The sequence below is a fragment of the Diuraphis noxia genome, unplaced genomic scaffold, assembly GCF_037042655.1.
Source record: "Diuraphis noxia isolate RWA-SAM2 unplaced genomic scaffold, SU_Dnox_SAM2 contig0005, whole genome shotgun sequence".
NCBI classification, from domain to species: domain Eukaryota; kingdom Metazoa; phylum Arthropoda; class Insecta; order Hemiptera; family Aphididae; genus Diuraphis; species Diuraphis noxia.
The window spans coordinates 14,880,586-14,894,735 of NW_028301715.1; the positions used below are offsets into that span (position 1 = coordinate 14,880,586).

At 27.2% G+C, this 14,150-nt stretch overlaps 1 protein-coding gene across 1 annotated transcript; it reads right to left on the reverse strand.

Annotated features, from left to right (window-relative positions):
- Positions 1-3,665: 3,665 nt before the first annotated feature.
- LOC149054948 (uncharacterized) lies at positions 3,666-10,056 on the reverse strand. Its single transcript, XM_089229472.1, has 3 exons — positions 9,190-10,056; positions 5,360-6,744; positions 3,666-5,200 (listed from the first exon to the last, which is right to left on the reverse strand). The coding sequence occupies exons 1-3, from the start codon at positions 10,026-10,028 to the stop codon at positions 3,666-3,668; spliced, it is 3,759 nt and encodes a 1,252-aa protein (XP_089085598.1). The 5' UTR covers positions 10,029-10,056.
- Positions 10,057-14,150: the final 4,094 nt, after the last annotated feature.

A 14,150-nucleotide genomic window follows, 5' to 3' on the forward strand; every position in this document is an offset into this window, starting at 1 on the left:
TAATAACACGAAATTGCAACTAGATGTATAAAAAATTAAATACAAATTAACTTAAGATGCAAGTATCACAAAAAACAAGCAATAGGTACTGCACATTATTAAAATTATTATTTGGAAAAAATATTAAAAATGATTTTGATAAAAATTGTTTTTTAAAAAAACCACGGAGTTAGCTCAATAAAAAAGGTTTTATACTAGACTCAATTTTTTTGACCCCTATTTTAAGAGCAGAAATAATAAAATATGTTTCAGCAATTAAACTTAATAGTACATTCTTTGATTGTGAAATAACTAGTACTGTAGTAAAAAATACTATTAACCGTTTTATTTATCCTATTCAATATATTTTCAATCAAATAATCTTGAATGGCGTTTATCCAACTCATTAAAAAAAAATCATTATAATATCTCTATAAAAAACTGCTGATACAAAATATTGTGGGAATTACAGGCTTATTTTTTTATCACTAACATTATAAGATTTGAAATTCATAATACTAGATTTTTTAAATAAACATAGTTTGTTTCTAGTAATCAATTTAGATTCCCACCAAGAAAATGAACTATGGATCCTCTGCTGATACTTAATAAATTTTTTCACAAGAATCTTTCTTGATATTCAAAACATTTTTGATTCGGTTAAAATTGATATTTTAATTAAAAAAACTTGATTAGGGGGTCTACATTAATACTTTTTAAATCTTACTAAGTGATAGAACACAGGTTGTAAGATTAAGCGGTGTTTTTAGTAATCCTGTAAATATACACCGTGTGTGATACCTAGCCTAACCAAAATCAACTGTTTTAGGGTCTATCTTATTTTTATTTATTTAAATAGTCTACTTAATAGTAATTAAAATAATTAATACTTAATTCTTTCCTGTTGCGCTGATGATACCGCCATATTTATACATAGTGATAATTATAATTTGAATAAAAAACCAAGTTCTCTATTACTATTATATTGTTTTAAAGTATGGTTAGATAATCATGTCGATGCTCAATATTTCTAAATCTAAGTATTTGATTTTTAAAATCAAATAGCACTCTTTAAATCAGAACTTTAAGCTCAAATTTTAGCTCTTGGAGCAGCATAAATTGTAAATGCGATATTTTGGAAAAAGTAGTAGTATAAAGTAATGATAGTATATAAATATCTGGGTATTACATAAGATTACAAATTAAAATGGGTGTGTCATATTAACAATTTAATCTTCAATCTACGTACATTTTTCTTTTATTTTAAAAGATTTTAAACGATACTTTAATATAAATATGAAGAGAATAATTTACATTGCTTTGGTTCAATCTATTTTTAATTATGGAATTATGTTCTGGGGTTGTGCTTATAAATCAAACCTTTAAAAACTAAAAGTTCGAATAAATAGCATTATTAGATTTTTATTGAGCAAACCTAAATCCTTTAATACTAAGCTTATTTTGAATGAACTTAGTTAAGTACAATAAATACTTTCATAAAATATTTTTGCTTATGTATTATTACTATTATGTAAATATAAACATCTTTTGACTAATGTGAATCATTCTTATAATACCAAATATAAATGCAATATAAATATTGTTTTTAGTAGTAATACAACTTTTTGTTCACAAGGTACATTAATTGTAGGAGCATATTTGTGTAAAAAATTGAACATTTAATTATTTAATTTCTAAACTGTTAAGGAATTTTAATTTTTTTTTTTTGTATTATCTAAACATTGACTGTATTTGATCTAATATTTCTATTTGTTTCTAAATTATTTTTATTTAATGTTTATTAATTCTTTTACTTATATTATACTCTTTCTGTCATGCTTTTGACATAATAAAATGTATATACAACTTATAAACTGAATTCTACTCTACCAACACAACACAAGCTATGTCTACAGGGTGTGTTTCATACTGTTTATTTTTCTTATTTTCTTATGTATATTGTATATCTATTTTGCAAAATAAAAATTATTTTTATTGTTATTGTTATTATTTATTTAGTTTTATTGATGTATTATATTTATTATAAAGGTAAGTTTTTTCAGATGTAAAAAATACATATCTACCTGACCAAAAGAATTTTAAAATCATCTTAATATCACTTATGTAAGTTGAAATTGTTTTAATTTTTTATAGAAACAAACTGGTTTCCCCTTAAACATAAAAGTAACAATACAACAATTAGAATAATAGTAATAGGTAATACAGTAACTGAGGTAAAAATATTAAACAGCACATTAATTTAAAACAGTTAAATTAGTTATATAACAGTATATTAACAGTTATTATTATAAACAAAAAACATTAAAACAAATCATTATCAAATGAGGTGTCCTCATTGGCAAGTGACATACGTCTTAGAGGCTCAATTTGTAAATGATTTGTGTTAATAATACATTTATATTAAAAATATGAAAGTAAATAAAATATTATGTACAAATATTTACATTAATTTTTGTACTTAAAAACCAAAGCATGTTATGTTATAATTAATTTTTATTTATTAATTCTTCTTGAGTAACATAATGGTGATTCAATGTTTAATGGGCTTAAATGTTTAAAATGCTGATCATTTAACATTTAATCACACAATGTTAAATTCATTTCTTTCATAACTTAATTTTCTGGTGTTTACATACCTATTAACATATTCATATCCCCCCGCCATAACGTATATACACTTCTGTTTAAAATTGTGTCGTTATGATTATTTGCACGTCATATTTTTGATATAATTAAAATGATATCTTAACTACTATGTATGATTGATGTTTTGTTACTTATTCATTTTAATATAAATATTACCTATATGATATATTGTGGTTCACAGTCTCAATTACTTATTTGTGCCAACAACATAATATTAATGCAAATTTCCAAATCCACCCATGAGGTATTGCATTTAGATTCGTTTCTTTTTAGTTTTTTATAGCGGTAAAAAGATCCCCTGTAGGCCTAGAAACCCGCATTTCTTTTACAGCTGTATAATATAACACACACAAAATATGCACAGTAAACATATTAGTTATACAAACACAGTTCAACCATAATACCTGATTATTATTAGCTATTATATTGCTCGTAGAGTCATTATAGATGTCATATTCTTGTGAAAATTAAATAGAATAAAATAAAATATGAATGCCTTACATTTCCTCAAAATTAATTGAGTGGAATTATTGTAAACGCTTTAATGAACTCTTTTATGTAAGTCGCTCAAAGTTGGACAAATCAATTTTTAATTAGTCAAAAACTATACAAAAATAATTTTAACTATAAATATAAGTTTTATAAAAAGATAATTACTGTCATAATGTAAAATTGATGTACATAGATAATTTTACTATTTTTTTTTTATAAATTTAAAGTTTTATCCAACTTAAGTCGTTATCTATTTAAAATAAAAAATAGTTTTAACAATTATATTGACGCTGTTATTTCCTCAAAACTTATTGAGTGGAATTTAAAAACATGAGTCGTTACTATAACATAATTTTTTGAACAAATTTTGATGCTCATATTTCCTCAATATTAATTGAGTGGAATTTAAAAATAAAAGAGTCATCACTTTAAATATGATATTTAATAATTAATAAAATACACTAAATTAATGTAAAAACGTGTGGACAGTATAACACAGATATTAATGATGTGTATAAGAAATTATTTTAGATAGTTGGACATTGATTTAAGCACAGTCCACAAACCCAATCTGAGTTTTCAAATTCTTTTTGCTCAATTTCTGGTAAACAAGAGATATGTAGCCATCTAGTACAAGACCCACACTGAACCATTGTACTATCAACTTCACAATTATAATTTTGTCTAAAACTACCTTCATCTTTCCCACAAATTAAGCATATGTTCTTCATACACTTTGAACTTGATAGTATCAAGTCCTGTAAGTTTGAGCGATAACTGCTTGGATTGAAAACATTTATTATTCTTTTATTACTCATTAATTGATTTGCAAAGTACAACATAAATATACCACAGTTAAACCCATCATCTTGATATGGTATTTGGACAAACATATCTTTCCATTTTTTGATATCACCTACATTTTGCTTTGGTTTCCATATTTTAGGCACACCACATAAAACATTCAGAACTCTGTCCTTCCAGTAATTTCTCTTCTCAATATTTTTATGCACGCTTTCTATAGAATTGAAATAACTCACTGTTTTTTTAAAAAAATCTATATAGATCAAAGTCCAATGGTCTTTTTCCAGCAAAGGTATTAATAACCTTGATGAATCAATCCATTCAGGTCTGCTAGCTGTAGAATCTTCAACACTTCTACCTAGATTGAACATATAGTAAGATTGCTCTGGGCTCACACAGCCTAACTGCTGTTTCTTCTTAGTGATCCAAGACCTTGAATTCCTCTTCAAAAATATCTGTAACAAACACCATATTTCTTTATTATGTAACCAAAGCATACTAGTATCACCTTTAGTGTTTAAACTCAAAAAATCTAAAGAAGATATTTCTATCTCTTCGTTTTCAAAAGAAATTTGCGATACCACATATTTGTCAACTCCACGATAAGACTCCATGTAATACATTGGATCTTTCACCAATTTGTTTGTACGGTATAAGTTATAATTTCCTGTTGGAGACTTATCAGTGGACGATTCCCATACAACTGTGTGCCCGTAAGTGTCTGATGGAATTTGGGTAATCGAAGCGACAGGTATAGTATTAACAACAGTTTTACTCATATTCTCAATAATTTTTGGACTCGTACTATTTTCTCTTGTCAATACACAATCGTGATCACTAATGTTACTGACGGTATCGAATTGCTCACCTATATCCACACTGCCAACAAATGGTTGATCTGTTTGTCTGCAAACAGTGAGATGATCATTGATAAACTCATCATCATTTGAATGTAATACAACGTCCTGTTGTAGTGTCTTATCTTGGCACTGTATATTTAATGGCAAACAATTTTTTATGTTTTCTCCATAACTTTTGCCTAAAATTTTATTATTATTTCTCAAGAATGCTGGACGTTTTCCTTTCTTTCTCCATGTTTCTGGAGTATTTAAATGCAGGTTGTCTTCATCACGATCAGCTTTTTTATTTATGGCACATATGTGTTTAGGTATTTGTAATTCAATCTGTCTAAAGCATTGAGCTTCATATTGAGTTATCTTTTCAATAAATCTACCACATTTCATTCTCCTTTGTCCTGCTAAAATATGATTTTTCACTAAATTAAACCAACTTTCTACTGATGCATTACTCTGGCGTTCTTCCAGATTAATAAGATTAGTCATGACTTTTGTCCACAGAGGTATGTATGGCACATTTTCAATAAGGAAATGTAACAAATACTCTTCTGAATACATACTATTGGCATCTAGATGATCATGTTCGTGTGAGGGAATATTTACAATTTCTTTCACACTGTCATATATTTGTTTAAAATCATGATAAAACGCAGATTTCTTTCGTTCGGCATAATAAAAAGTGTCAGTAGTTTTACCACAAGAATAATTGTGATCGTCATCAAACTTTTCAATTTCAGTTTCCACTAATCCATGGTTTGTTCGCAGGTATGATTTCATTTCCATACTTGCTGTTTTACACATTTCCGTTGACTTGTCTGACAAGATCATAGTCGACAGCAACTTAAACCAATGTTTGATTTCTTCATAATTGTTCATTTCAAACACTAACCCAACACATCTGGCTATATAAAATGCTGTTTTTTCATCATCTGGATAATAGTGTTTAACATGGTTCAGAATATTTTTAACATAATGGTTTGTACAAGAAGTAATAACTACTGTGCTATAAGACAATGTTTCTCTTCCAGTTATTATTTGATGGCACATATCCAGGTATTCAAATATTGTTTCTTTACCATTCCATGCTTTAGAAATACCATGCATAAAAGCCCAACTGAAATCAGTTACAACATTTTTGAAAGGCGGCCAGATACTTGGATCTTTTGCAATTACTAGATCTTTGAAACATTTCAACCATTTTGTAACCGTTTCTCTATCATGTGTTGCACTGACCATATCAGTTATTGGGCATACAGTTTCAATTTTACCTATACGCACTACACAAGCATAATAATAAATAGTTTGTTTTGTTGAGCTCTGAGGGGGCCTAACAACTGATCCTGTTGAATCCACATGAATAGTTGTTAACACACCTTGTTTAAATAAATTTTGAACTATTGCCAACTGCTGTTGGCTTGCCCATGTTACATTGAATGGCTCTTCTATACTTTCGGGAACTTTCATATTCAACCAGGGATGTTCTTTGGCCATTAAGACTACATCAAAGTGATCATTTCGGTTGAAATCCCCTTTCAACTGTTGTTCACTGTTAAGTTTCCTTAACATCGAAGGAGATTTAATTGTTTGCAAATTTCCACATTCCATTAATTTAATAGGTGAAACTGATAATACACATTCCTGTCTATACTTAAAAGCACTTTTCTCTTTAATTTTTTCTGCAATAATTTTTCGCTCAGCTCCCCTAATTTGAGAGGTGTATCGAGCATCTGGCTTATGATTGAAGTTTTTACTCGTACTGTAAACCTCGACAATTGCTTCTTCACCAGTAGGCAAAATGTATAGCTTGAACTTCTTACAGTCACTATGTTTACAATACATCTTCAGCTTCATTGATTTTTCAGTCTTAACATATTCCAGCTTTTTAATATACAATATACAAGTGTTATTCACTTCTTGAAGATGTTTCCTGATAACTCCAGGATACCTGAAATATAACAATAAAACATTAGTATAGTTTCTGAGTGAAGGCTAATAATTGTACATTACATTACACTAAAATAAAAATCAATTATTTTTTTAGTTTACTATTGATAAATTATATTTACATATCTACTTGAATTATGTACAATTTTCCAAAGGTGGGCATTAACTATGTAAAAAGTTAAAGTTAAGTTAAAACGTCAACATGTGTCCCAATGTTTAACTTGGGAAAAAATATTATCTTTTAGTTTTACCTTCATAACTCAATTAATTAATGTGATGCAAATATTCTGTTGTTATCTTAACAATATTTAAAATCACTTTGGTAGTGATGCAGCATCAAATATGATACGTAAGTATTAATTTTTTTAATTCATCTTATGTCTAGTATCTGTCTTTTTTAAAAAGTCCAAAAACTTACACTAATACTCATTGAATGAGACGTTTTATATAAAAATTTGTAATAAAAAATATGTTCAGACACGTGTTAAATTTACTACTCCATATTATAAATTATTATAATCGTGCACACATTTCTGTACATAGCGATTTACTTATTGGGCCACTATTATTCATCCATGGTCAAAGTTATAATTAGGATACATTTAAACAAGTCCATTCTATCTAAACAACACTAACCTTTTACAATTTAGTCTAAATAGTACCTACAGTTATATTTTTAATTTTGTACAGATGGGCAAATGTCTGAGAAAAATTAGTGAAAATTTTAAGAACAAGAATGTAATTATTATGTTTATATGATAATATGTTAATATATACTCACTAGGTACAAAGTATATTTGTTAAATTCAGAAAATTGTCTAAAATTTTTTTTAAATTTTGATTAGTGTCCCAAGTTGGTTTAAGTAAATTATAAAATAAGAAAAACATGAATGCCCCATGTTGTCAATATTCGGTACAACATGAGGCAAGCAGAAAAAAAAAATAAAAAAAAAATAGAAGGAATAATATTGTTATGCTTCAAATGCAACAAAAAAGAATAAATCAAACCTTAACTAAAAAAAAATGATTTATTGAAAATACCTCTAGATTAATTAATCTTAAATTATTTACAATAGAATTTCAAACTGCCCAAAGTTAGTTGACTAGTTATTTAACTTAACTTTGCTCAGTTTATTTAAAAATAATCCATCATGTTATATTTTTTTAAATTTTTGTTGTTAAGGTGTTATACTTGAAATATTAATACTAAAATAAAAATAATCCAATACTATAATATTATACAAACATTTTTGTTATTTTTTTGAAAAAATAATCGTATTAATGGATATATTTAATTAGATTAGATAGGCATAATAGTATATGGATTTAAATTTCTATTTGATAAAACAAATTTCTATTTATTAAATTATTAATAAGGGTGTGTTGGTATAATTTAATATTTAATAAACATGTAAAGTAAAATAGGTATTTACACTGTACATTACATCAAAAGTTCAATAAAATTGTTTATTATAATTTTGGAAATTAGAAATAACGTTGTCACTCTTTATGCAATCAACATACTAGGCAATTAAAAAATGGAGATTAACTTTTTTTAAACTGAGTTAAGTTAATATTTTTTTCCATATTAACTTTTAACTTATCGAATTAAATTAATAATTTATTAACTGTTAACTTTTAACTTATCGATATTGTGTCCTCTTAACTTAACTTGAGTTAATTATTTTCATTAACTTGCCCCCCTCTGCAATTTTCATGTTTGTATTCTATAATCTCTCTAATAATTATAAGTAATTCATGCGAACAAGAAATTTCAGTTTATACTGTCAAAATAATTTGGTGTTTGATAAATGGTTTATGATTATACCTTTTTAATAATATTTTATGAAGGTATACTATGAATACTTAAGTGGACATTACACCGACACATTTGTTGTCTCCATCTTACAAGTGCCTAACATCTGTTAGTTTAAAAATTAGAGTAAATTGATGTCTGGTAAAATTTAAAGGTAAGATTATTAGGTACCTAGAACATCTCATAGACTTTTTGTTGTTTTTTAATTTTAAATCGAGTTATGAGTATTTTAAAATTGTATATTGTTTGTACATCTTCAAATAATTATACTCGCTTTAAAATTAAAATATAATGAAATCCCTATGAGACACCCTAGATGATAATATTACTTTTAAATTGTATAAGAGGTCAATTCAATCTAGTTTTTAAACTAACAGAACTAAACGTTATCTGTTGAGCGTACAATTTGCTAGTTAGGCACTTGTAAGATGGAGACAATAATAATAGAAAATAAAAGCTAACAATATCTATATAAATTATTTTTGTGATGATTTAATTTAACTATTGTTAATAAAATGTTCAACTTTGTAAGACAAATTAATAGAGTAATAAATCAAACAAATTAAATACAGTATAAGTAGTTCTATATATATAAATATATTAAGCAAATTTAAATAAGTTTATGTATACCTTTTTATATTTAGTTTTCCGTCTTCAAATATATGATTCCATTCATCTTTTGGAATTATAAAGTCCCCTTCTTTGAAGTTACATTCATAATATTCTCCTTTAATGTTTAAAGGAGACACATTCTTAGAACCTCGTGGTAAAAGCTCCCCAGGGCTTTTATTAAAATGTCTATCATTTAAACGTTTTAACGGACTCTTTATCGGACTAATAAATTTGTCTCTCGTTTTACCAGTGTTTCTGAGTAAATCAATTGAACTATTACATTCAAACAATGAACTTCCTGTTATATTATCACAAAATAATTTTCTTCTAGGAGTTCCTGTAACATTTCTTTGAGTAGGAGTCACAAACACAAAATTTGACTCTTTAGGACTTTGTTCCAACAATACAGTATCATTAGAAGTGTCCAACATATTCTCTAAACTGGACGAATAAATAGATACAACTTCCATAATGTCCTCGTTTCTCTGTATCAACCTAAAATTGTATAAAGTTTCATCAACAACAGATAACTGTTCTTCATTAGAACCACACATTACCTTTTTCTTAGGAGCATTTTCATCTGTAATTAAATTTTCAACCTGTGATATTTTCCCCTTAATATCATTGTTAAAATCGTGTGTTAATAGTTGATCATTAACACATTCTATAATGTCAACAGCTTCATTTCGTTTTGTAGGAGTGATAAATTCATCAACAATCAACTCCTCGAGATTTGGTGTCAAAAATAAAGATCCATGTTCAGGCATCTCATGTATTGTTAAACTTCTTTCCATTAACCTAGGACTAGACAAAAAATTATCACCAACAGATAACTGTCCTATATTTTCATATAACATTACCTTTTCATTTGGAGTTTTTACCTTTTTACTGTCAAGTTTAAAAATACTACGCAATGTTAAAATTACTTTATTATGATTTTTTAATGCTTCTACTTTCCATTTAGCAGTATTCCATTTTATTCCCAATCTCTTACAAATTTCAATTACAATTGCAGAGTCTATGCTCTTCACTTCAAATTGTAGCTCATTCAGTACTGCCCTCACTTTATTTGTGAAATTCTTTTTTTCTGGTTCTAACTGATTGTATAATTCCAGTAAATTATTCCTCCCGTCTACCAATATCTGAAATAAAATATAAATTATTGGTTAAATACAATATATCATGGTGGACATGGGACATATTTAGTTTTGTTGCTTAATAGTACTCACATAGGTATTATACTCAGTTATATAAGCGTGCGCAAACTTATGTAGCTGCGATTGTTTGACCACCTAACTCATTAATCCATTCAAACCCATGCACTTTATGATAATATTTTATGAAATGCACATTTTGCGATTTTGCAAAGCTGAGCTATTTACTCAATAATTTAAAATTTAAACTATAGTTTTAGTTACTCTTATTGTTATTATTAAGCTTTTTTTTTATTTTAATGGAAGGGAAAGTCTGAATTCACATATTTCACCTTCAGATTACTCTTAAGAGTACTCCATAACAATGCATTTCTTTGTCTCTCTGTCATAACAACTCTATTATGTTTAACTTTAGAGAATTATCCTTTTACCAAATTCAGAAGTATGAATATTATCTAGTGAAGTAGTGTAGCGAGGTATTAGGCTTCAGTCACTAATGTGGTCTAAGGTAAAGCATCGGCCAGTGTCATTAATTCCCGAATGACTGAACACCCTGGTTTTTAGAGACAAAACCTCACTACATAAAAACGTGTTCTTACTACATGTTTGTACCCTCCCCCGCAGTAATACTGCTACGGATTTAGTTTAGTCTGTGTTGCGCCGTTTCTCGTGAGTCAGACAGAGATTCTACAAATGGTGCTCTAAAATCATTTTAACAGCAAAGCAGTGAAATTAGTATATAATAATGGAGCGTGGATTTCTGTGCAATTGAATACCTATTTTTTAATTTTCACATTTTTGGATGTTTGTCAGTAATATTTACGAATTATAAAAGTTTGAAATTGATGGCGAAATGTTTTTTTTCATATTTCAGCATATTTATTAGTATTAAATATTTCTGCATATTTTTACGTAATTCAAAATTTATTATTGAATCAAACATATTATCTTAAAAAACGGTATAATATAATATTTGGTTAAGTGGAAAAATCAAAAATAAATTGTTTAGGCACTAAATAGTAATTTAAAAACGAATAAGATAACTACTTAATCAATGATAATAATAATTGTATGTCTATAATCTTAGTCACTCTTGCTAAAATATATTATTTTATAATATTTAAGTATACCTATAGGCTATAGTATAATAAGTATTAATATTAAATAGTACAAATTTGTAATGTTCATAAATTCAATTTTCTTGCATAATTGTTTCATATTTTTACGATGTTGACTGCATATATTATATGAAATGTGTTGATACTTTTTAGTGTATAAGAATCCAAGCTCTAAATTAATCTAATACTTTGAAAAGATTATTCATCTCGTACAATATTATGACAACGGGGCTCAAAAATCTGTAAATACCTATATTAGCTGCCCATTGACTTATTAATACTACAATAACTAATAACGTCGTAAACTCGTAACTTATAGTCCGACTTTCATATTTCCATACATGGGTATATTCCGTATATGGAGTCGGGAATGATGGCGTATGGAATACTTTTCTCTCTCTTACCCACATAAATCCTATGGCAAATTTACCGGAACTAAAATATAAAATTAGACGAAATACCGCGAGGAATTTACCGACAATATACAGACATCCCTAGTGACACACTCTAACACTATTATAATTTATAACTTTTCATTGTTTGAAATAGTCAATAGATAATGACCAAAATTATCACAATTTATTATTATTATTATACATAAAGATTATTGTCTTATAACAAAAAAATTCATATTCAAATACATTTTTTTTAAATATGTTTGGGAAAATGTTCTTGATTCTTATTACTATGTATTATGATTTTTATTGGTTATAAACTTTTGCAACTTGTCTAAAACAATATTTTATTTTATCTGTAATTGAATTTTGGAGTTTTTAAACTACAAATTGTATAAATAGTAAAAATACGAATATCTAATCCAAGATCAAACATAATTTATTTTGAGACATGCTTTCCAAAATGTAGCTTCCAGTTCCCACCATAAGAAACCCAACATTGAAGCATGTCAATATCATAATAATCTATACATATAAAATCCAAATACCACTCACTGATCGCTGTAACTCAAAAACTACGCAACGTACGAACTTGAAATATGGAATAGAGGTTCTTCTCATATTTTCACCACGCAATAGGAAAGAATTTTCAAAACTGTTGCATTTTAGTGGAATAATTAACAATTATAATTATTCATCGCCAATACGTATTGTGCTGCACGGCACGGGCTCATCAGGGCCCGTGCGTTTCCAGCTACCTGCAACCTATCCTTTTTGTCCGAAGGTGAACAATAGGAATTGTTCCGAGAAGTTTATCGATAAAAATAATCTCATGCATCGCGCGCACACCAATATAATATACTTAATATACCCATAGAATATTATACGAGTATTATATGCATAATAATTAATAATCGTTGAAAGATAAAATGTACACTGATACACAAACCAATACACATACAAATTAATAAAGAAGAAAAAATGTTCATACTTCATTTGATTGCTTTCATCCCTGAAACTATTTAACTGATTTTAAAATTTCCATAGGCTATATTATTATATTGATAAGTTACCCTTAATTTTATTATGTAAATTTGAGATTTTTTTAGAAATAATAATAATATTAAATATATTTTTTTACAATTTAGTATGGAAGAATAAGAAATAAACAAATTTGTTATTAGGCAGCAATTTTAAAAATTGTTTCACTTATACAAAGCTTAAAATCCGATAAAATAACATTACTGAATATATTTTTAGTCCTGTCTCCTGTATTTTAAATGACTGTGTTAAAATTCTTTAATGTAGATTAAGATAGGGTAAATCCATGGAAACTTTTGAATATGACTAGGCCTGGTATAAATTACGAATTAATCATATTATAGAGTCGGTATTTTTAACGGTCAACGAAGTGCACGGGAATCAGCTAGTCTGATTACTCTGATTATATAGGTACATTTAGATGCATACTACAAAATAGTAGTATGCTAGTAACTAGTGTGTATAATTGTATATACAAAACTAAATTATTTATTAAGTAATGTCAAATTTTCAACTTACTCGTCTAATCATTTTTCGATTTTTCAAACACGTATTCTGATTAAAACATGCTTTGCAAGACGCAATAATGATATCATCACCACATTTTACATTTTTCCACTCACAAGGAGTACATCCATTTTCTTTTAAAACGGCAATCAACTTTTGAAGATTTATTTTTGTCATTTTAATGCTTAAACACAAAAGTATAAAACAATCAGTAAAATATTGAAGAAATATAAGAAGCAAAAATTGTTATAAAAACGTATAGTTTTGGTGGTAAAAAAATATAAAATGTGTGAACGTTTACTTCAGACATATATATTAATTTAACCTAAGGGACTATTGCTGGAAAATAGTTTTTATATAAAATAAAATAGTATAATAAAGTGAATAAATTACATGTGCAAAAACAAATAATCAATGTGTTATGACATGTGTATAATTTTATACAATATTACCTATGTTAAATAATAATCTGTAGTGTATCACCAATTCCCGTGATAATAAGGTACCTGTAAATATTTAAATATATTTTAAAAAGTAAAAATGATTGCCTAGTTCAATCACGGTTACACAAGTGATTCGACAACCGAAATTAATTATTATAATATGTGTAATAATTAATATTACGATACTAATATAATGAACGGCTGCACGACACCCAGCAAACGTGTTACTTTGTTGACCGCTAACGATCAAGTCGACTGTCGAGTAACATTCAACGCGCCGAATTTTTAATTTAGCACAATTCACAATACCCCCCCCCCCCT